Consider the following 22304-nt stretch of genomic DNA (forward strand, 5'->3'; position numbering starts at 1 on the left):
TGTACACGCCATTTCCGAGATAGAAGTTAAATTAATCTAAGATTTGTGCTCCGGGGTTTCTTCTCCGAGAGCATAGTATCTTCTTCTCTTTACGAAGTTCGTTTCATAAAACTTTATTACGAGACATGAGTGTCATCGTCAAAAATTACTTTTTATTTTATCGACAGTCGCGCGTACAGCACCCCATTTAATAATTTAGTCGATCTTTTCCGCAAAATTTAGATTCTTCTGAAATCCGGACGTGATTCAATTGGTCGAGATACGCCTTGCAAAGTGCACGAGCGGAATGGTATTTAGAACGACGATTGTAAACAATTCTAGACATTTATTGATAATGTCACGTTGCAACAATAGAAAAATTATTTTGAATTTGTATCACGTATCAGCGATGCGAGTTTTACTCAACGGATTATCTCGAATGTAACTAGCTTTGAAAGGAAATATGAGAGCATGTGTCGAATTGCAATATTCATTCCATGAATTTTCCGTCGACAACGCGAACGCAATTTATTTTAACGTAAACCAGACAATAGTATTTTACACAGTTCTTATCTTTTAGTAACAGCAACTGTATTTGCGTAAATTATTTTATTTCGCGTACCTGAGCGTAACTTCTGTTTTCTATCCTCACAAATATTACAAACTATTATTTCAAATGAAAGATATGATTACATCTGAATTAAGTTTTTTGTATTTAACAAATAAAAACGTACGACATTAATTTTATGCCTGTATATGTGTGTATGCCTTTTTAAAGTCAAGATTTAATTGCTTTCGAATGTCTCTCGTAGAAATTTCTTATTTTAAAGAAAATTGCTTTGTAATATTTTATGCCGCGCCCGAGCGAGGCGGTCTTTCTTTTAGTAGAAGCGGTCTGGTTGTGGTCGGGCATATTTCTGTGCCTTCTGGCGCTGAAAGAGAAAAGATTATATGTCAAAAATTTAATAATAGAAATTAAAGTCGTCTACTTGAATGAAAAAAGAGATACCTAAATTAAATATCGTTAAGACATATTTAAATCTCTTTTAATATGCAAATTATAAGAATGTGAACACGATTATGTTACCCAGGCATGGCTCAATTAAATTATATCACGATATAATATAAGAAATTATAATTGTTCATTCCCTCACGTTTTTTTTTTTTTTTCGCGAGAAAAACGATCTTATCCTAGGCGGCTGTGATATGTTACAGAATTTATTATTCTATTACGAGAGCGAGAACTGTTCACGACCCAGTGGCGTCATTCTGCTGGAGGGCTGCTATTGCGATCGACTCATCACCGCCAAAGGCAAAGAGCCGGATAAACAGGTATGTGCCTTGGTATGCTTGCGCGCGTAAGCTCGCTAGCATACGCAAGCTAGCTTACGTTATTATTCGTTACTATAAAGTCCACTGCAAGAAGTTATCCTCGTGCTCAATCCTCATGCGCGACGAAAATAAGAACTTTAGCGGAGAAACTGAATGCTCTCCTTTCATTTTCGCTAATGTTACACGTGTTCCACTTTAGCATCATAAATGTGTCAATAGGAATTGCGTACGTAATGACTGTCGGGTTATCGTAATTCCAAAGTTCGTAAAACGCTTTTAAGCTTATGCAAGCATGAAATATTACATTGCAAAAGTTACATTTTAGAGTTAAATTTGAGAAAAAATTATATTCCGATATGTAATTTATATCTATAAAAAAAGAAAATAAAATTTGATATATTTTAATTTTTTTGCAACGTGACTAATATCGTGTAAAAATTGTCATGAAAGATAATAACTTAAAGTAATTTAAGTTTTCCAGCCTTTTTCGTGTGATTATGTATTCGAATGCGCATAATACACAATATATAATTCAAAAACGTTTATTTTATGAAAATGTATTTAATGTCAAAGGCTAATGTATTATTTGTTCATACAAGGGGCATTATTAATTTAAAAAATAAAATTTAAAAATTCATACGCTATTTTGAATGGTCTACATATGTAGGTCTTGTGTATTTTCCGTGATATTCGATTCGTATAGCGAATTAGCGTTTCAAAAGCTTTTTATAGTTTTTTCGATATGCACATTCATTTTTAACATGGCAATTTTCAAATAAGCTCCAATTTATAATATAAAACTCTCGAATCGTGATCTGAGATTCTCTCTATTGTACAAATACGATAATTAACACCAAATGTGGCTATTTAATTTTGTATTTGTTTTTCTTTAATTAATATAAGGATATTTTAAATATTGAAGATATCGATCAGGATGAGATGACTACATTTAATGCGAAAAAATGTACAATGAATTTTTTGTATTTATGAACGCGAGAAATATCTAGTCATTTTTCATATACTCTTGGCATCACAAATCCTAAGTTATTACAGTGGATGAAATGAATTTCCTGCCGAATTTCCGTGTATATAAATTTTAAGAGAGACTAACTTTTCCGTTAAACGGATAAATCCGAAATGCGTCGAGCAATTAAGGGATTCATCGACGATATGCGTGAGATAATAGGGATAGAGAGAGCGTATCGATTTTTGCAAAGGTCACGTGATGCTCGTCGACTTTCCCACTTTTTTCTAAAGATATATCAGCCGTTTAGTATTTTCTTTTGGTCTCCTAGACAAGAAGGAAGCTGTTTTTTTTTCCTTATTTCCACTTTCGTTGCGGCCGATAAATCGATTGCATGCGCCTGCTGCGAAAAATAATGCGAGGCTGTAACTCCAGTCGCTTTAACAGCTCGACTTTGTTTAATATCGCAATTATCGCCGATAAGAACTGCAAAGCATACTGAATGTTTTACTGTTTCATAGAATTTATACGGTTTAACTTCCAATTCGGTTTGAAATCTGTTTTTAATCGCGCTTTGATGCGAAATTTAACAAAAATATAACTTCCATATTTTTATCATCTTTAAAAATATTTTTTACAATTGGAATTAAAAAAAAAATAAAATATTTTGATATTATTATGTGTCTGATAAGAAATGTATACTCGAGATAAAAATTTTAATATAATATTAAATTAAAATATGTTTTTCAGACTAACTACACACACCAATTACTTTATCAAAATATTTTTAATTAAATATCTTTTTTTATTCTAAATTAGAAATACTCAACTTTTCGGTTAAATACATAGTTCGCGAAATTGAAATTGATTTGCAGTACTTTAGCGAGAATACGAAATCAACGCGAGCCTTGACGATGTCGCGTAGTGGCCATTACAAGGACGAGGACGACGTTCTTCTTGTGTCCCAGTATACTCGTTCCATTTTACAACCCCATTGTCATCGACGATGGCGTAGCGAGCCTCCTACTTGATGCAACGACGCGGGCCAGCTATGCGTCTCTCTTTTCTAAAGACGTGACGCGAAGACTGCGTCTCTCCCCGACGCGCATCTTTTTCGCAGCTGGTGCAGCGGAAAATGTGTTTACTCGGCAAACATAAATTATTTAAAGACCTCGGTGGCCGTTTACGAGCAAAGTGGCACACGTCGCGGGTGCACGATAAAATGAAATTATCCGATACTTTGATACACAGCGCGTTACTTCTTCATGATTTTCACGTACCCAACTGAAAACTTACTGTCTTAAGAATAAAGTTTGTTTATCTTCCGGAAGATACAATATACTAGAAGTTTAGATAAAGAATAATACATTGACTATACTTGAGTGACTTTTAGAATGTTTATTTATTAGCGCATTGATGTATAATGTCGACCCAAACAAACTTCATTTGACGCGCTTTAAGTATAGATATCTGTCAAATTAATACAGGATGATAATATTTTAATTTTGCATATACACTTATATATATATATATATATATATATGTATATACATATGCATATATGTAAAAATATTATTACAATATTGTTCATACGATTTTCATCCCACACGGGTTTCCGCTGATTCGTGAACCATGGATCGAGAAAAGAGTAGGTAAAACAAAAATATTTTTTTTTGTTATTGTACAAAATAACGTAAAAATGTTTTTGTTTCGTAAAATGTTGTTAGATTTGTCGCAAAATAATAGGATTTGGATAAATAAATACACGCTGAGAATAACGGAAGCGTAAAAAATATGTACATTCTGAAAATATTGAACTTGCCCACGATTATCGAATGCGTTAATTGAGTGAATATATGTATATTGTATTTTCATTCGAACATCGACAGTCTATTAATTGCATATTTATCCAGATCTTCTCCAACTGTTGTATTGCACAGTTCTATTGCATAATATTTTAATTTGTTAAATACGGCGATAAATGATATGGATTGCTAAATTACGTGGTTAACGTTAAACGATTGGTGTATTCAAATTATTTTAGAAACACACTCGCGTTAAATGAGCTTTTCATTTCCCGTTGGCTATTCTCGAGGTAAGGTGGCTGTTTGAATTAAGTTGCGGGAAAATGGTAGAGTTATGAAAGTACAAAGCGCTAAAGTTGATAGAGTGAATAGTCGTCCAGATGCACCGTTGTTTCGGTGCGTTATTATGCGGGTCGCGTTTCTACTATCTACGGTTTCACATTGTGTAAGCAAAATGTGTTTGAATCCTCTTTTACGAAATAATTTCTCTTGATGTGTAGAAAAATTATTAATAATTTGCAAAATGTATTATTATTATTATTATAAATTATTGATTGATTTGTTCGTAATAAAAACCAACCAGTCTATTGACATTAGACCATCGGTCTAATGTCAATGTTTCGATCACTAGTCGCTTTTGAATAATCTTATTTTAAAAGTGGCTATGAAAGTATTTTTAAGATTTGAGAAATTTTCACGGACTTTTCTGTCTTTTTAAATTTTGCTTTATCATATGCGCTGTCGCGACCTTAGAGCATGGACAAATATGGATCTTCCTACCGGGGAAGCCACATGCTGGAATATTCTGTCTTTGCCTGAGGCAATCGTTTTGAATTTCTTGCATTATCGAACATTGCCGTTTGTTCAACAAACAAGATATTTTTCTTTCGTATTCTTCGATGTCGCCCTCATATTAATGGATTTTGCGGTTAACTTTTAAAAAGAACAGCCATTTGATAATAAATTTGTAATATGATAAAGGGAAAAGTAATAGTCTCTTGATTAATTATTCGTGCATTCGCATTTGTGAGGAGCATCGAAGTAAATCAGCAGATATCGTTTTATTTCAAGCTCCACTTTCTTATTACGATAGAATATCCAAGTTACATTCTGTAAGTACAAACACGTACACACACACACACACACATACGACAGCTGAAAAATAGCTTTTAATAAATTATATCTTCCACTGTGGCGCAGCAGTAACCGAGATGCTCTTTATTCGTTTATGTTTGCGACGAGGTCAAGGATGGCTATATTGAGACGAGTGTGAAAGTTAAATCCGACGATTCTTAATTGAACCTCTTGCACCTTCGAATTTATAAAACGCTCATCTATAAAAATGCAAAAATATTTCGACGCTACAAATGATCTTAAATTGCATAAATAGTGTCAGCCCCTGTTTTATCATTTTCAAATAAATTTTTGATGCCACCCGTATTTTATTATGATCTAGGAATACTTTGCCAAGTTTACATACTAATAAAAGAATTATTATTAGAAATATCACAGTAGCTTCCATTCTCCTATATGTGGGCTAAGCTCTTTTCTAATTTTAGTTGTTTTCTTCTTCAATAACAAGAACTACACACAATACATCTATGCAGAGAAATAATATCAATCTTATAAATTTTTAATTATTGCGATGTTTCCGTTTGTTGATTTATTATTATAATATGTTCAATGTTTAATATTGCTTATTAATTTAATTAAACAGAAAAGAGAACTGTTGTTTATAAAATCAATCAAACATACGTTTGAAAAGAGATTTGTAATGATGAAAATAAACGAGTACTATACTTGATTAATTTTTCTCGTATAATAATTAAAGCGTAATAATGCTTTTTATGTATTAAGTATGATATCAAAAAATTATTATTAGATTTTTCAACTTATGCGAAGGTTTCAATCATTCTACTTTTCTATAATTTTTCGAAAGCTCGCAGATTTCAGAGTTTTGTTACAAAGTCAGTGTTGTGCTTTTTGATAGAAAATCCTGGTATAGAATTTCTCTAATGACCAATGATATTTTATTATTAACGAAAGGTTAATTTCTTCAAAAGTCAGCATTCGTATTTATTCGAAAGTACTTTTGTCTATTGTTTCCGAAAAATTCTCAATTTAATTTTAACCGATCAATCAATGGCGACCATTTCACACGCTCCGCGCCCGCATTAGACAACATCTCTCATTATACGCACCCTGTTTTAATTCCGTGCTATATAATAAATTATTTCCCAACCATAATGCGCAGCAAAGTTTGCTAATTAATATCACAATGTAATTAATATTGGCGCGTTAACATTAATAACGATGCCGAACGCATGTTGAAGGATAATCGATAAAAGCGCAACGCGAAAAATTAACACGGAACGACAATTCCATTCCGCTGTAACGTGTCAAGCGCAATAAAGTCGTAAACTCGCCGCATATTTTCGACGTTTTTCCCTTGTCACTACGATTTAGCTTTGTTGAATGCTCGAAACTTGAGTGCTGTAAATTCACAGCCAGCTTTTCTCGTCGACTCGAGTGGCGAAATAATCGAACGAGCTCCGCTCGGCTTTAGAGAGAGAGAGAGAGAGAGAGAGAGAGAATCAAACAAGCCATGGTCGGAAGACGATGAAGAATGAGCGAAATATGTTAACGGACACATGTATGCTATATCGCGAGATTTTCACATACATGTTACCGAGAAATATGCAAGTTAAAATGGAGGATAGAAACGCTTCCCCTTTTTATGGAATCACAATTTTACGCGAGAAATCATCTCGAGGGTAGTTTCTTGATCTTGTGAGATTTCAGAAATGGATCTGCCAGGACGATCGGTATTCGCTTCTCTGGAATTGTCCGTATTATTTAAATATATACATTTGCGGAAGCAAAATTCGTCGTGTGAAATATCCGTCAGATTTGATGAAATTTTATTTTAGTATTCTAGCAGAATATATAATTTTCGATAACCAGAAAAAAAATTCGATTCAAATATATTTTGGACTCGTTTTCTGTTATCATATTTTCTGATATAAAATAACAAATAATTAATTTTTATCAAAATGCAATAAATTCCTTTTCTGTTAATATTTTCAAGTCAAAATCTCGCGTAAAAATGCAGATGAAAAACGCAATGTGATTTGTGCATACGCATAATCGTTTGACACAATGTAATCGCCATGGCAGGTCGCTGTTAATTGTACGCTAATTGATTTTCGAAGAGATGCCTCAACAATCGTCGCGATGCTCTCTGTAGGGACGGACAGTATGCGCGCAGCTAGTGATGTGCATGCAAAGTATGCATTCAGTGCAAATGTATTCGTATCGTTGCATTTGCGGCGCTTTAATTCGTCGATTGCCATGCCAAGCGGACGATGACAATTGAACGGGAGCCGCAGGAAAGGGCTTCAAGGGCCGCATGCTGCGACACATCAGTTGCACACACGTCGCTCTCGTCCCATCTGTTCTTATCGCGTCGTTCCGCGTCGCTGATAACTGCCGTTTATATTTCCTCTATTCCATCTCCTTCTCTCCCCACGTCATCGTAAAATTAAATCCATTCTCGTGAATATATGACGGATTAAATTCAAGCCGCACCGGCGATGTAGAAACTTGATGCTCTTTCTCTCTCTCTCTCTCTCTCTCTCTCTCTCTCTCTCTCTCGAGTGAGAGAGAGAGGTGAAGCGTGACTCAAATGCTTTTCTCTACTCTTTTCGTGCATATCTGCGAAACGTCAAAGAGGCGCGTTTGACGTGTATAAATATTCCCCGGATGCAAATATTCAAATCAGTTTGTTCATGATTATATTATATTCGATAGACGAGCATGCTCATTTTATACTATATGCCTATGCCAAATATTTTGTTTTATGAGAATGTAAAAACCGATCGTGTGTCAGCTATATGTACTTATTGACATCCGATTATAGGAAATTGCATAAAATTGGCATGGTTATTGAAAGAGACAGATTTATATATTTCACGAAATATTGCATTAAATATAATTATGAGCTTCGCGATATTTATGTCACGCGCAGACAAGGTTTCATGTTAATTAACTTTCGCGATTTAATAATTGTCGATGCCCGATACTCGACATCCGATGATGACGATGAAATCACATCGAGCTAAGTATTGACAATCCGCGCCGATGTACATCAGATCTGTCAACGATGCTTCGCGATACTCTTGAATGAATCCATCATCAAGTACGAAGATTAATGGACAACAACTATCCGAGCGAGATTCACCAGCAATGACATTGTCGAGTACCTGCTTCAACGATCGATACTGTTTGCGTTTGATTGACTCTCAAATTAATCTTATACCGATACATCTCTTTCTACCGTAATACCTAAATTTAAATTAGGTATACTACGTATACCTAAAATTAAATTTATATATCAAAATAGAAAATTATATTCGAATAGTTTATATTTATTTATATATCGATTATTGAATTTCTTTGATGTGCTATTTTTTATTCAACATTAATTCTAGGATTCAAAGTATCTGTATGTATCACAAGAAATCTCTCTCTATATAATGTAACTTTGCTAAAAAACCAATAATATTGCTCACCTACGCGGAAGTAATATGCAGTTCGTAAAAATTTTCTTCCAACTTTAATACAGTCGTAGTAATCGACAAGGTTCTGATTCATTGGTGAGGGCTTTACGATCAAAGCAAAATAAAGGGCGTATTTCGAGGAAATAAAACGCCCCGGATGCTGAACCGAAGTACTGAATTTTACATGGATCCTTCCGACTATTCTGTTGCATGGACACGCGCGGAATAGGGCCACCGGGTAAAGGTGCCAAGATATACCGGCGAAAGAGGGTCAGAGAGGCATAATGTGTGTGTGTGTGTGTGTGTGTCTGAGAGAGAGAGAGAGAGAGAAAGAGGGGAGGGAGGGAGAGAGGGAGAGAGAGAGAGCCATGAAGCTTTATTTGAGACCGACGTCGCCTGTTGCTGCGCTTCATGTATATATAGTCACACAAGCACGAGTCGGCGTGTGTGTGTGTGTGTGTGTGTGTGTGTGTGTGTGTGTGTGTGTGTGTATGTGTGATATATGTATATATATATATATATATATATATATATATACATATATATATAAACCCGATGTTCCATCTGCTTCTTTCTATCTCTTCATCCTCTCTCTGTCTCTCCCTTTCTCTTTCGCATAAGCGTCAACCACCACCCTACCACCCTTCGTCCCTCCCACGGCCTTATTCTCACCCTTCATCCTTCCTCCCTCTTCAGTTGCCGCTCACTGCTTTGGGCTCGATGTTGCTGGTACCATGTCGCGGCAACTGGCATAGCATCAGAAGGGATGAATCGATTCTGTTTCTAGCTAAAAATAAGCTTCTCATGGGAGCTTACCTCGCGCAGAGCAGCATCCACGTCGCTTATCTCTTATCTTTGTCCGTCCTTCCTTCTTCATATTTCTCGTTTCTTCTCTCATCTTCGCTAATTACATTTTTGCGGATTTACCTGGAATTTAAAAACAAATTTATGTATATGCATTTTCTCGTGACACCTAGCGTAAAAGCGTATGTAATTAACGACTTGTCATTTTCTCGCCGTGTCGTTAGTTATACGCCATAGGTCATTTTAACCATATTTTCTCGGCGTATCGTTAATTATATGTTACATATCATTTTAACCGTATTTTATTAATTTTATTAACAGCCGATTTCTCTCATTGTATGTATATATATATATATATATATATATATATATATATATATATATATAATTTCTTATTACTTAAATGTTTTTATCACTCTTTAATGTATAAATAATCTAATCTTTAGAAAATTTTAGAAATTGAACTTTTTTACTAATACATTGAAAAAACGTGCGTTCAAATTTTCCTTAATTATATTTTTTTTTATGTTCTTACGTGCTAATTTTATTTGCCTATTAATATCTACATTTTTCTTATCTGCTCTGTCTAGCTATTCCCAGAATGGCGATAAACGTTTCTCTCAGTCCATCTCTATTTTTCTTTTATGACAGCCATGAACAGTCGGATCAACTACATCCGGCTTTCCCAGGAGGACACACTACTTTATGTTCATTATGGAAATACATATAGCGATAATACCGATAGCGCTAGTGCATCGTGCGAGGATTGACAGAAGGTGTACATTGCACGGTCATTCGAGAACAATACATTGAAGGTCCGCTGAGAATTCAAATGCTCGTCAATTAGATGATTTCAAGCGAGAATAGCTCAGTGGCAGCGAGATGTATTGTAGTTAAGATTAACGGCGGTTCCATAGGGCAAGATATGGGTCGTAGATGAGTGTCGGTCGCATCGGGACAAGATAAATTGCAAGAATTTAAACAATGTCTTCAATAGAAGCAGCCGACAGACTCTGTTATGGAATTGCCCTTTTTCACACGCATGAAGCTTCATCCGTTATCATATAGTTATTAACATCTCGTTACTAGGATATTTTTTCCTTAAATACAATATCGGTTATTATTTGACAGGTGTTTAAAAAATATTTTGATGAATATTTCTTTCTACAGAAGAAATATTCTGTATCATTTTTTTTTAAGCATAAAATAATTTATTCTTCATATCTTGATTGCTGCAATCAATCCTAAAATTCTTCTAGAGACATTTGCAATTGTAAAAATAATAATGTAGTGTAATATAATTATGCATAAAATTATAAAATCGCGAGAAACAACTTCTTCCTTTAATATTTATAAAAAATGCCAATCTTATATTTCTAATTCATATTCTCAAAGCATTAACAAATAATTTAAATCTATCGCATTATAAGCGATACATTAGATGTAAATATCATCATTACACACTACAATTATATATATATTGTATATATTATATTAATTATATATATTTCCAACATATTCCTGTGAGCAAAGTTGCAATTATATTGTCCCCGTTAATCATAATTTGAATGACATATCATGATATCACTAACATAAATATCAAACTTTACTTAATAATTTGATATTTTTAGTATCCATTTTATGATACAACTATATTATAATAAAATATTTGCTTTTACAATACGTATTACAAATACAATCGTAAAATATATATCTATTCTGTACTGATACTCCAAAATATAAAATAATTAGTATTTTATCAAATTAAAAGAGTCTGTATTTAAATTGTAATCGTATTATAGATGCAGAGATTATATACTTACGCAAGAGATGTTCCATAATCTGTTTTTACATGTGATTTATTTACATCAAATAAATTATATAAAAATTATTCCATACAATATATTTATATTTAAAGAGTTTCGTACAGAAAATAAATGTCACATTAAAATTGTAACTTACAAATAAATTTTTATTTTTTGTCTAAGGTTTTATAATATTCAAAATAAAATAAAATTCTATAATATTTAGAATAAAGATTGCATTTCTAAATCAAAATATTTATGGACTATATTGCTAAAGAAAATATTCAAGATTTATAGAAAAGTATATATATCTGAATATATGTACTAATTAAAAGAATTCTAAATCACTTAGTGTCAATTGTGAATTATCAATTATAAATTGATAATTACAAAATCAAATATTTGGCTAATTGCATTGATTAATATTATATCTTCCATTAAACAGATAATTTTTTAACAGTATTATTGACAGCTTTAATTTTTTAGATTTTTATTTGTTATACACAATGACATGCGCGATATTTATTATTACAGATATGTATTTTTTATCCACATAGCGGGAAATTTTTGCTTTGCGCTGAAAACATCTCATTAATTTTTTTTTGCGCGTGCGTTGCGAATTCATTAATTCGGTGAGATATATATACATATATACGCGACTACATAGTAAAATATTTTAGTATTTTTATTATTTTCACGATATAATATATTCATATGTGTGCGTACATAATTTAATAACTCGCGAACATTTTTACAAACTGAAATTTCATTATGCTTAATTCGAATAAATTAGAACGCGGAAACGCTACGAGAACTAATATCCAATCGCGTAAATTGTATACGGTTATTGCGTGCGTAACTTTATGTGCGCGTGTATATTGGCTGATCGAATAAGCAGAAGCAACTTTGTAAACTAAAGAGAGAAAGGAAGAATGTTATTTCCCTCTCCCTTCTCTTGTCAAATATTTACCCACGGCATTCATCTCAATTTTTCTTTGACCAAGGAGGGATCGTGAATGTCGGTGCGCGCAATTTACCTTTATTATGTGCGAGACTAGAATGGTGAATTTGAAAAAGTTGTAACTCTCTGTCCTCGTTCGTTTTCTTTGTCCTTGTTCACTTTAACAGTAATAAAATTAAATTTTGCGATATTTATTTTGTTCGGAGTTTTCCATTGTCGTTTACTGAATTACATAATACCTCGATCGGAAGCGTAGATGTTATATAATAGTAGTAATTTTTTAGCTCTTTCTCTTTCTCTCTCTCTTGCAGAAAACGTTTATCTCTGATTGACGAGGTGGAATATATCGGAAAATGGTGTTGTTCGAATTGCAATGCACCCGCACGTCTGCGAATGGCGGAAATAGAAGATATTTCGCGATGTTTTGACGCGAACGATTTTATTGAAGATTCATCTCACGTGCGAAAAATCTATAAAACAACCCAAACATATACAACAAATCATGCTTTGCGGTTTCGCGATAGTTTGTAACGTAATGTGAAATTTCTGGAAAATCTTGTTATATGCGATAGTTTGTAACTTTATACAAGAAATCCGTTGAGCTCAGGGAATGTGAATTATGTGACTCGTTATTAATAAATTTCAATTTCATGTAGAAAGAGTTTTTAACTTTGAGCTTTTAAAAGAAAATAATCCATTTATTAAATTAAACGAAATGGTCAGATGATTTTTATTTTGTCATAAAATAATGTAAACCGCCCACGAGTTCGACAAATGGAATCCTTAATTTAATGTTTATGTAAGCGTTTATGAGCAGAAATAGTTTTTCGCAAAATTATTAAATATGATAGAGTTACAAAGAATAGGAAATATCTGATTTGTAAAAATTATAATATGTAAGTTTTGTTCATTATAAATTCTCTAATTCGCAGTGAACTTTAAAAGGCATCGCTCTTTTGCCTTTGATGCAGATTAACTTTTGTTTCTTCTGTTCGGATTGAAAACTTTCGAAAACAGCAATTATTTTTCCTCGCGTATATTATATTTCTTTCCTTATACGTTTTTGATGTGTTTATCTTTCAACTCGCAATGTCGGTCCTTTCATTCGCCTGCGTTACTTTGTAAATTCATTTCTGTATTATTTTAAACTTGTTTTTGGTTTCTCACGTGCACGACATATAAAAATTGCATTTACAGACGGTCGGGCGACCCTCGAATGACTGTTTTCACTTAAAAATTCAGAAGTACGAGCACAAACCTTTCAGCAGGGATTCATACCAATGTAATATTGATGCTATACTTTATATGTACAAAAAAAAAACTTTTTATATTTATTCGTGAGAAAACGAAAAAATAACAATCGTTCGATTGTATTCGTAACATTTTATGAAAAAAATTGAAATTATTGTAATTTTTAACCTATAGGTTACAATAGTATCCCGAGGCTATCAAAAGTGGGTCAAATTTAATTCGGTTTGCTTTTTGATACAAGCACTTTTTGCGTAAAATATGGATAATATTTTACAAAAAAATATACCTGTTTTTATAAATGTAAATATATAAATCAATATAATGGAAAATAAATGCAAAATATTTCTTGATGACATTTCATCTCACAATTAAAGCGTGCGAAACACTGAGAAAAACACTAGCGGACCTTTACAACCTCGTACTTTTGTTATTTCTCTATCGTCATTGGTTTATTTTTAATTTAATTTAATCTACGTGCGTTTTTTCTTTTTATTATATAATACCTTGTGCGGCTGAAGAGACATAAATTTAGAGTCGACCGTCCCACGTTATGTCATTAAATTGTGATTGGTTATTGATTATCATATTTTAATTCAAACAATCTTATTGTTCTTTACTCAAAATTGGCCTTTAATTAATATTTATAAAATTTTTTGAATACTACGAGCTTTGTTTCTCACATTTATTGAAATACCTTTCTTTATCAAATCTATTTTGATCATTTTATAATAAAATTATTTGTATAATTTTTTTGAGCACTATATTGGTAAAATACTTTATTTGAGTTTGTTTTTGAATGTTACACCAATATATTAAATGTCTAAATATCTATATTTTACCTCAATATAGGATATTTTATCAAAGAGAATTTGATGTTTTCCCCGTTGATCATTTCAGCTTGTGATAATTTAATGGGACCCAATAGCCAATTATGGCATATCATTTGCAGGCATTAAAATTTGCTTGTATGCTTCGAGAATTGGGAAACTAAATTTAATAAGGTGAAAAGACTACTATATGTATATATATATATATATATATATATATATATATATATATATATATATATATATGTTAATATTTTGTATCGTAGAATATCGTTCTATTTGTGGATTTCATGCGGATTCGGAAAGAGCACGAGCAAATGCCTGCTTATTAAATGGGTATTAAACTCTCAATCTGAAAGAGATTACTCTCTCAAAAAGAGATTATTAACGCGCGATCTCTTTTATCAAGTAGCAGATAATTTGCAGCTAGTGCTTATTTGCGTCGCGCCAAAACTCAATGAAAGCGATAGTTTTATAATTCGTGAATTTACGTCATAGTGCGATCGTAAGGCTTGACGTAATTCGAGATTAAATCGTAAATTCAACCTTGACATAAATCAAATATATATATATATATATATATATATATATATATATATATATATCAAATATATGTTCTCCACTTTGAGGATTGCTGCATATTTCAATAATATGCTCGTCATTATCGTTTAATTATATAATTTACTGCAAAAAGCAACAAAGAGACTAACCGATGTCGGAAATTTCGGACATGTAATATTCAAATGGAGATGTGGAACCTTATTAAATGGAGCTATTTAATTAATATTCTCTGTGCTAACAAAATCAGGTAGAATCTATTATGTGTCTAATCTGAACGTAAATTGATATGAATTTCATCTTGATAAGAGAGATAATAACTGGCAAGAGACTCCTGTGTCATCATCGGATAAATTATTATAGCAAGATATTTCCTCTGTATGGGATCTCTCGACAGAAATTGTCCTTAAATAACTGCGAATATGTGACCGAGTAGTAAACCCCCCGTAATTTCTGATAGCAGCCGGTCGTATGATGGATCGCCAGCTTAACGTTGGCTTACTATGCATAGTAAGCCAACGTTAAGAGCCGGTAATTTCGAACGTTTCCTCTATGAGCTATAATAATGTAAAGATTTAGCAAATCTCTAGGATAATAGCTAAATGTTTGAATGCGTGTGTGTATGTGACCTTTTTAATCTTTCCAAAATAAATTTTTACCAAAAAAGATACCCCCTTATGTATAAAAATATGTAAACTAATGATATTTTTTAAAATCTTTTTTTTTTAACTTTCAAAAAGCTGAGATTTCTAAGTCAAATTGACAAATGTAAAATTTTTTTTAGTTTTCAAAAATAATTTATATATTTGAATTTAACTTGAGATTAGTATTTAGGGCGATTTGTATTAATCCTGACATAATCAATGTGACAGTTCCATGTGACATACGTGAAATGCTTAAATAAAACTCTATCAAAGATTAGCGGCAGGTTATATTAGAAAGTCAAAAGCCGCATTGCGTAAACATTAATTGTAATAGTATCTAGAATAGATTTTAATCGAATGAATCGCGCAATTGTCAGAAACGCAGAGATAAATTTTCTTATATGATAGTTTATAGTAGAGCAAAGACCTCGTCAAATACACGTGGGAATTACAGTACGTTTATGGCCTTAGCGTTATTTTCGTGTCCCCAAGAGACCTTCTTTCAAACGCGCTCTTTTCTCCGGAGTTCTCGTATCACCGTCAAATCCTCACGTCTTTTAGAAACCAGAGAAGAAAGTTTCCTGAGCAAAGAATCATCTTGATCGATTACTACGTTCTTTTTACGAGGTAAAAGAGAAGACCCACACAATGACTTTTCAGTATCCATTTCCAGTATTGTCATCTTTTACGTGGTATTATTAAAAAATAAATAGTATTAATGAGTTCAAATTAAATTTGAGTTTGTATTGTAAATTAGGTTTTTATGCAATAAAAAAATATTACGATAGAAAACTAAAAATTTAAATTATCTAATAATATTATAAATTTAAGCGAGAAAATGAAATTTAATATTCTGTAATTTATATAATTCATGGCGTCTCAATAATTTATCAGATAAAATCCCGAGAAAAATGTTACATATAATTTAATTTAGATTTTCGAAAATATATCAATTTACATAACTTCGCGCGATAATAATAATATAAAATAATGCAAAACACACAATTGTTCTTTTATCAAGAATTTGTCATAAAAATAATGTGCTTTAAAATATATATATATATAAATTGTAAAGTCTGCAAGACATCTCGCGCGGCGCGAGAATCAATTTTTTGCAGATAGATTTTATGATAAATTTTTATGACCAAATTCCAGAGAAATATGTATCCATAGATGCAAAAACGGTGTTTAGAGTTATAACGTGGAATTATATGCGAAAGCACTATCGCGATGCAAGAAAAAAAAAAAAAATGCGGCTGTCGGAAACTTAGAATATATATTTTGCTAACTCTGCCCTACATTCTTGTAATATAGCACGACAGTTAATTTAAATTTAACGCGAGAAGTTTCACGATGCATAAAACATTCATCTCAAATTCTGAAGTAAGTAATATGTAAGTATGTGAATTTATTGTCATCTTGTCGATAATCGCGGTGTATCTTTGATCGTAATATTTTTTTCTTTTTTACATTTTTACAAAATTCTCTTTTATTTCAAACATACAATATTTTTTTTATTTTTTTTTTTTTTTAGTTAGATTGATAATAATCAATCGTGTTTATTTAAATTCTCATCTCTTTTTCAATATTAGCATTTCTTTTAATGTTAGCAAAGTAGATATATAAGTAAAGTATCCCTTGCATAAATCTACGCATGGAATAGGTTTTATTTTTATTTGTCTCGAGCACTAGAAAAACAGTAGAACAAACGATTTCTGATCAGATCTGCTCGTTTTTATTATGAAAAGACATTAGATTAATGGCAAAAGATAGAATCGCTCTTAATATTCATTTATTTTCTACAGGGAATTGATAAAATATTCCCTATCTCGAATATGTAATGGATTATCTGAATGACCGATATCTTTAGACATCGAAAATCGATAGTGCTAACTAATGGCGTTTCCATAATTGAGACTGTTCTCCGACTGTGTTCCGCGTTCAAAGTTAATATGATAGAAACCACTTAGTTCATTCGGACTTTAGTCCTTCTCTCGGTTATATGGGTCATGAATATTCTCACTCGCATAGTCATTGTTATTACACCTGATTTCATTTACAATTGGCCCGTTGCTCATGTCGCGTGCACATACGGACTGACAATGTATCGCGCGAGCCTTTTGTCGTCAGGTACAATAGAACGTTACAATCAATGCAGACAAAATGTACGCCCCACTAACCAGTGTTATAGCGCAGAAGTAAACGAAGCTTAAGTAATATCAATGTGCTTTAATTAGCTGTATTTCTTGTGACTGCTCAGACACACATATAATTATGCTCATAATGATACCATAAAAAGCTGATGTATAGGAGAAGTAAATTTGGAACACAAAAATTGATTGATGTTTTGTTAAGTCATACTTTTTTATCGCGATTTATTTATATTTATTTTTAAAAAGACATAATCAAGACTCGAATGTATCAGAATGATCAATCGGCTATCTATCATATAAATATAAAAATATGATATGGCGACATTATATGCAGGAGATAGAAGACGGGATGGAATTAGTCGAAGACGATTCCATCCTTATTGAATAATTGATCGAATTTTAAGTGATTTAAATTGAATCGCTTATCGGAGTGAAATCGAGACTAATCACGCGAAAATGGTACAAACCATATTTGACATTCTGAAAACCAACGCATTAATGTATGCTCAGCGCATGAAATGCGCTTATTACAAATGACAATGCTTTTATAGTATTATCACGAGTCGTTTAGGTACTTAGCTTCCCCTTTGGGATAAACCTTACCTTCCAGGTACTAAGCCCTCCCACCAACCTCAAGGTGTTGACGCGTTTTAAGAGGGTCATATTATATTATTATATAATTTTGTAATATATATGAAATATATAATTTGTAATATTTATTTTATAATTGAGAGATTATTTATTGTATTTTATAACATAAATATAAAATTGAAATTAAAGATAAATATTCGCGGATTACAACATTCTAGAATTTGCCAATTGTTTGATCATTTCTGATCAATTAAATCTAGCGATAAATTGCAGTACGTTATACGGTGCAAGAAAATATGCGCTAAATGTAAAGTAAATTAAATTACTATTATAACAAAATATAACACAATACAGAATAAGTTCAGGAAAATATTTTGTTTTCTAATTTTATATTAATTATTTATTCAACTATTTATGTATATTACTACTTTTCATTTTAATTACTTTAACCAATCTTGCACACGTTTTACTGCATGAGTTCAATCAGAATAATAAATTATATTTAATTCAGCGAAAAATTTAAAAAAACATCGAACAAAATATATTACTTTTTTTTCAGCATTATTAGAGAAATAATTATCGTCAATTATCGTATTTTATTGCTTAGATTTTTAGTTAAAATAATAGATAATCGTACGTAATACATATTTCGATAAAGATCTATAGTCGCGATATCGTGTCTTTTATGAAAGTTATTTTATTATTAATTATAATCATCATGTGTGTGGACAAATTATTTCTCGATATTTGTCGCGATCGCGTTTCGAATAGGAATTCGAAAATATGTCTCGAGAGAGTCTTGTACTACAACTTTATTGCTCGAGGATCGCCGAGCAATAACAACAAGGCCGGGTTAAGACGTAAACAATAACATGTTATATATTGTCACAATCAAATATAGTTATTTTACATTGCCGAAAAGTTTAAAAACTATAAAATATATGTACATACACAGAATATATTATGTTTCTTGAATTATATATATATATATATATATATATATATATATATATATATATAAATTATTAATTAAACGATTAATATATTACGAGATCTTTCATTACATTAATCACTCGGTCTTGCAATTCGGTCTTACTGCGCGATTCCAATTAAAATTTTTTTAAACTTCCTTTTATATAATAATTAATGCGATTCTCCAGCGTATCGAGCAAGCGGAGTATAATTAGTAATTTCTGATTGTGGCCTCATATACGCGACGAGCTCGTTGTTTGTTACCGCAAATATTCAATCTGAATATTCTGTCGATCGAAACTGATGCATAAACCGTTTGCCCGGAGAAACCTGCTATCCTTATCGCATTCTAATGCGTCACGCATGTAATTAACACCTTCATTTTACATCATCACCTCAAATTTTAATTAATTAATGTATCGGTTTGCGTTATAAGCTGCGTCCGGAATCAGTATAAGCCGCAAATGAAAATTAGTTAATGCATGCTGTTGTTACAAAAGAGATATGTAACAGGGTGCTTTCATTTTAACATAGGATATCAGAATCCATGTATTAATTCACTTTACGCGAAATACGAATTCAAGAGAAACGCTGTATGTCGTCATAACGAATGGTCACAAAAAAAAATACACTGTAATTCATTTCGAAAAAGTTAACGTTACTCAGCGTAATTAAATTTATACGTGTTTAATTTAGAAAACGATTTTTCTTCGCTTTCGTTAAGTTAATTTCATATATAACGTACACGAAAATATAGTATACATTTTCATGTAGTTAGAGTTTTGCAGTTAATTAGTTTGTATATAATAATGTGCGGTACGTTTTAATCGTTTTTCTTTTTAAATAGCCGTAAATTTAGAAGAAAATAATTTATCGCACCTCTTCTGTGTTCATAAGATTTATTTCTTTGTTACTAAAAAGGTAAATTACACGCATGGCCGATCTGACACGTAATATCTATCTCGTTATACATTAAGAAAGTGATAAGAGATATTTCGTCGCGCGTTCTTTAAAACGCGAATGCTTGTGGCATGAAAGAAAGAATATTCGCGTGAACGCGCCCTACAAACGGGCTTCGTGAATAGATAAAAATGACCCGAGAATTTTCTTTGAAAACATAAAGCGAGGTCCCCTTAGGAAAGACCTTCCCGCTTCTGCATGCTTTCCTCGTGGAATGTTGTCGGATACAAACGAGCACCGGATGGAGAGGAAGCTGCTCGTAATGCACGCGGCGTACGTTGCATTCTGGCCTTTAAATAGTCATGTAAGCTCTCTTTCACGACGCGCGTGTAAATACTACTCTTTTTTATTATATCATTATTATTCCATGTAAACAAGACAAAAGATCGCAAAAATTCTAAATTATTTATTACTTTATATTTATATGAATGTATCTGAAAGCTATTAGTAAATGACACGAAATACGGTCGATGCTTATATCATTTTGATTTACGTGAGTTTTAAAGCGCCATGTAGCTAAATGAAATCTTGATAAGGATTTGCATAATTAATACTTCCGTGAGAGCGAACGCGCAAATAAAATCCACGGATAAAACAGAAATAATACTGTCGTAGAGAATAAAAGCAGTTCTAAGCTTTTTGATTTATGCTTGCGAAGCAATTTAATGAAATCCGGGAGAGCAGGTTTCCGGAATTGTACGATATATGTAAATAGCGAAAAGTGTGGGAATTGAATACGATCGGGGAGAAGAATGCACGAAATGATCCTCGATCGCGATCTCCTCTTTAAAAGCGCCCGTCTATTTGCTGCCCTACGGTATTTTTCCACGCATACAATGCGCAAATCGTACGGATGACGGAATCGCGCTTTTTATCGGCTCCGTCGTCATCCTTTCTGCACCGGAGATAACTAAATTTTTTACCGTTCCTCTGTTACAGCACTGTTTCGCGATATCGTACAGGAGGGAGAACCAACGGCAATACGAACTAAAAGCGGCCACAGAGACGGACTGCAAAACATGGATCGATGCGATACGAGAAGCTAGGTAACAAAGGTTCGCGGCCGAATCGAAGATTGGGCCGATTAAAATGACACACGCGTCGCCCTGATTTATGGAGATTGCGAACAATTCCGTAAATCATTGCGATCATTCCGATGACCGAGCGTAATAGGCCGCGTTTAAATTTGCAGCTCTAATTAAAATCGTCGCGCCGAACCGCGACGATCTCCGCCACGCGGTCGCCGCTTACTTTCGTTCGCGAAAATCGTGGAAAAACTTCGTCACTGGTGGATTTTACAACGCGATAAATACCGACGAATTGATTTCGACGTGTCTGAACATCCCGTCATGTTCCTCTCTTTTCGTTAAATCTTTTTTCAGATTTAAATCAACTGTACGCGTGGCAGAGAAGATTCGATATCCGTAGCGGAATCTCCGAGCCGAAACGAATTAAAATATTTATTCTTGATAAAAGTGTACACGATATAAAAGCGCCGTGTATTTGATTAAATTATAAGTGTTTTCTATTTAATTTTCCGGCATTACACAATGATAGAAAAAACAAACTTTTCATTGATCCGGCGTTATAAAAGCAGACGTACTTTCGCGATTCTTTTATCTCGCGTTTGGTACGCATTTCATATCTTTAATAAGTTATTATTATAAGTTATATAACGAGTTAGTTTCAAGTCGCGCGTTTATTTTATTCGACAAAAAAAGAAATGCACTCTCTTAAATTAAATCAATGAAAATGCCGCTGATTAAAGCAGTGAACAAGATTTCATCTCAGATCAGTATTTCATTAATGGAGGAATAAAGCGTGACTATTTTCACTGATTTGTTTTCAGTGAAAACATTCACGCTTGACATTTCCGTCTTATGTTATCACTGATTTTTTAGAGCAGTACGATTAATTTATTTTGGTTAAATTACTATTTGAATTCTGAATTATGTACATATTACATCCTTTTACTTTTATAATGTAATAAATTGACAAAACAAACTCTTGATCAAACTCAGATATTTCTTTAACGAAATATATTGCTCTACAAATTTATCCCATATGTAATATCATAAGATACATTTTAAAATATTGTTGATTAAAATAACTACTGCTACAAACTTTTTTTTTACAGTG

The 22304-nt window shown here is 32.5% G+C and overlaps 1 protein-coding gene and 1 long non-coding RNA gene across 7 annotated transcripts in view; one reads left to right on the forward strand and one right to left on the reverse strand.

Moving 5' to 3' along the window:
- LOC126851452 (ras-specific guanine nucleotide-releasing factor 2-like) overlaps positions 1-22304 on the forward strand; it is a 45256-nt gene that overhangs the window by 6019 nt on the left and 16933 nt on the right. For all 6 annotated transcript variants that reach the window (XM_050595442.1, XM_050595446.1, XM_050595447.1 and 3 more), the window contains 2 exons: positions 1195-1311; positions 21105-21211. In XM_050595442.1, coding sequence (XP_050451399.1) covers positions 1195-1311; positions 21105-21211 — 224 coding nt within the window. The remainder of the gene's footprint in view (positions 1-1194; positions 1312-21104; positions 21212-22304) is intronic.
- LOC126851508 (uncharacterized) overlaps positions 602-22304 on the reverse strand; it is a 49222-nt gene continuing 27519 nt past the window's right edge. Inside the window, exons 2-3 of the long non-coding RNA XR_007687680.1 lie at positions 9456-9566; positions 602-911 (exon numbers count right to left, since the gene is read on the reverse strand). This is a non-coding gene — a long non-coding RNA (uncharacterized LOC126851508). The remainder of the gene's footprint in view (positions 912-9455; positions 9567-22304) is intronic.

Source organism: Cataglyphis hispanica, chromosome 8, assembly GCF_021464435.1.
Source record: "Cataglyphis hispanica isolate Lineage 1 chromosome 8, ULB_Chis1_1.0, whole genome shotgun sequence".
NCBI classification, from domain to species: domain Eukaryota; kingdom Metazoa; phylum Arthropoda; class Insecta; order Hymenoptera; family Formicidae; genus Cataglyphis; species Cataglyphis hispanica.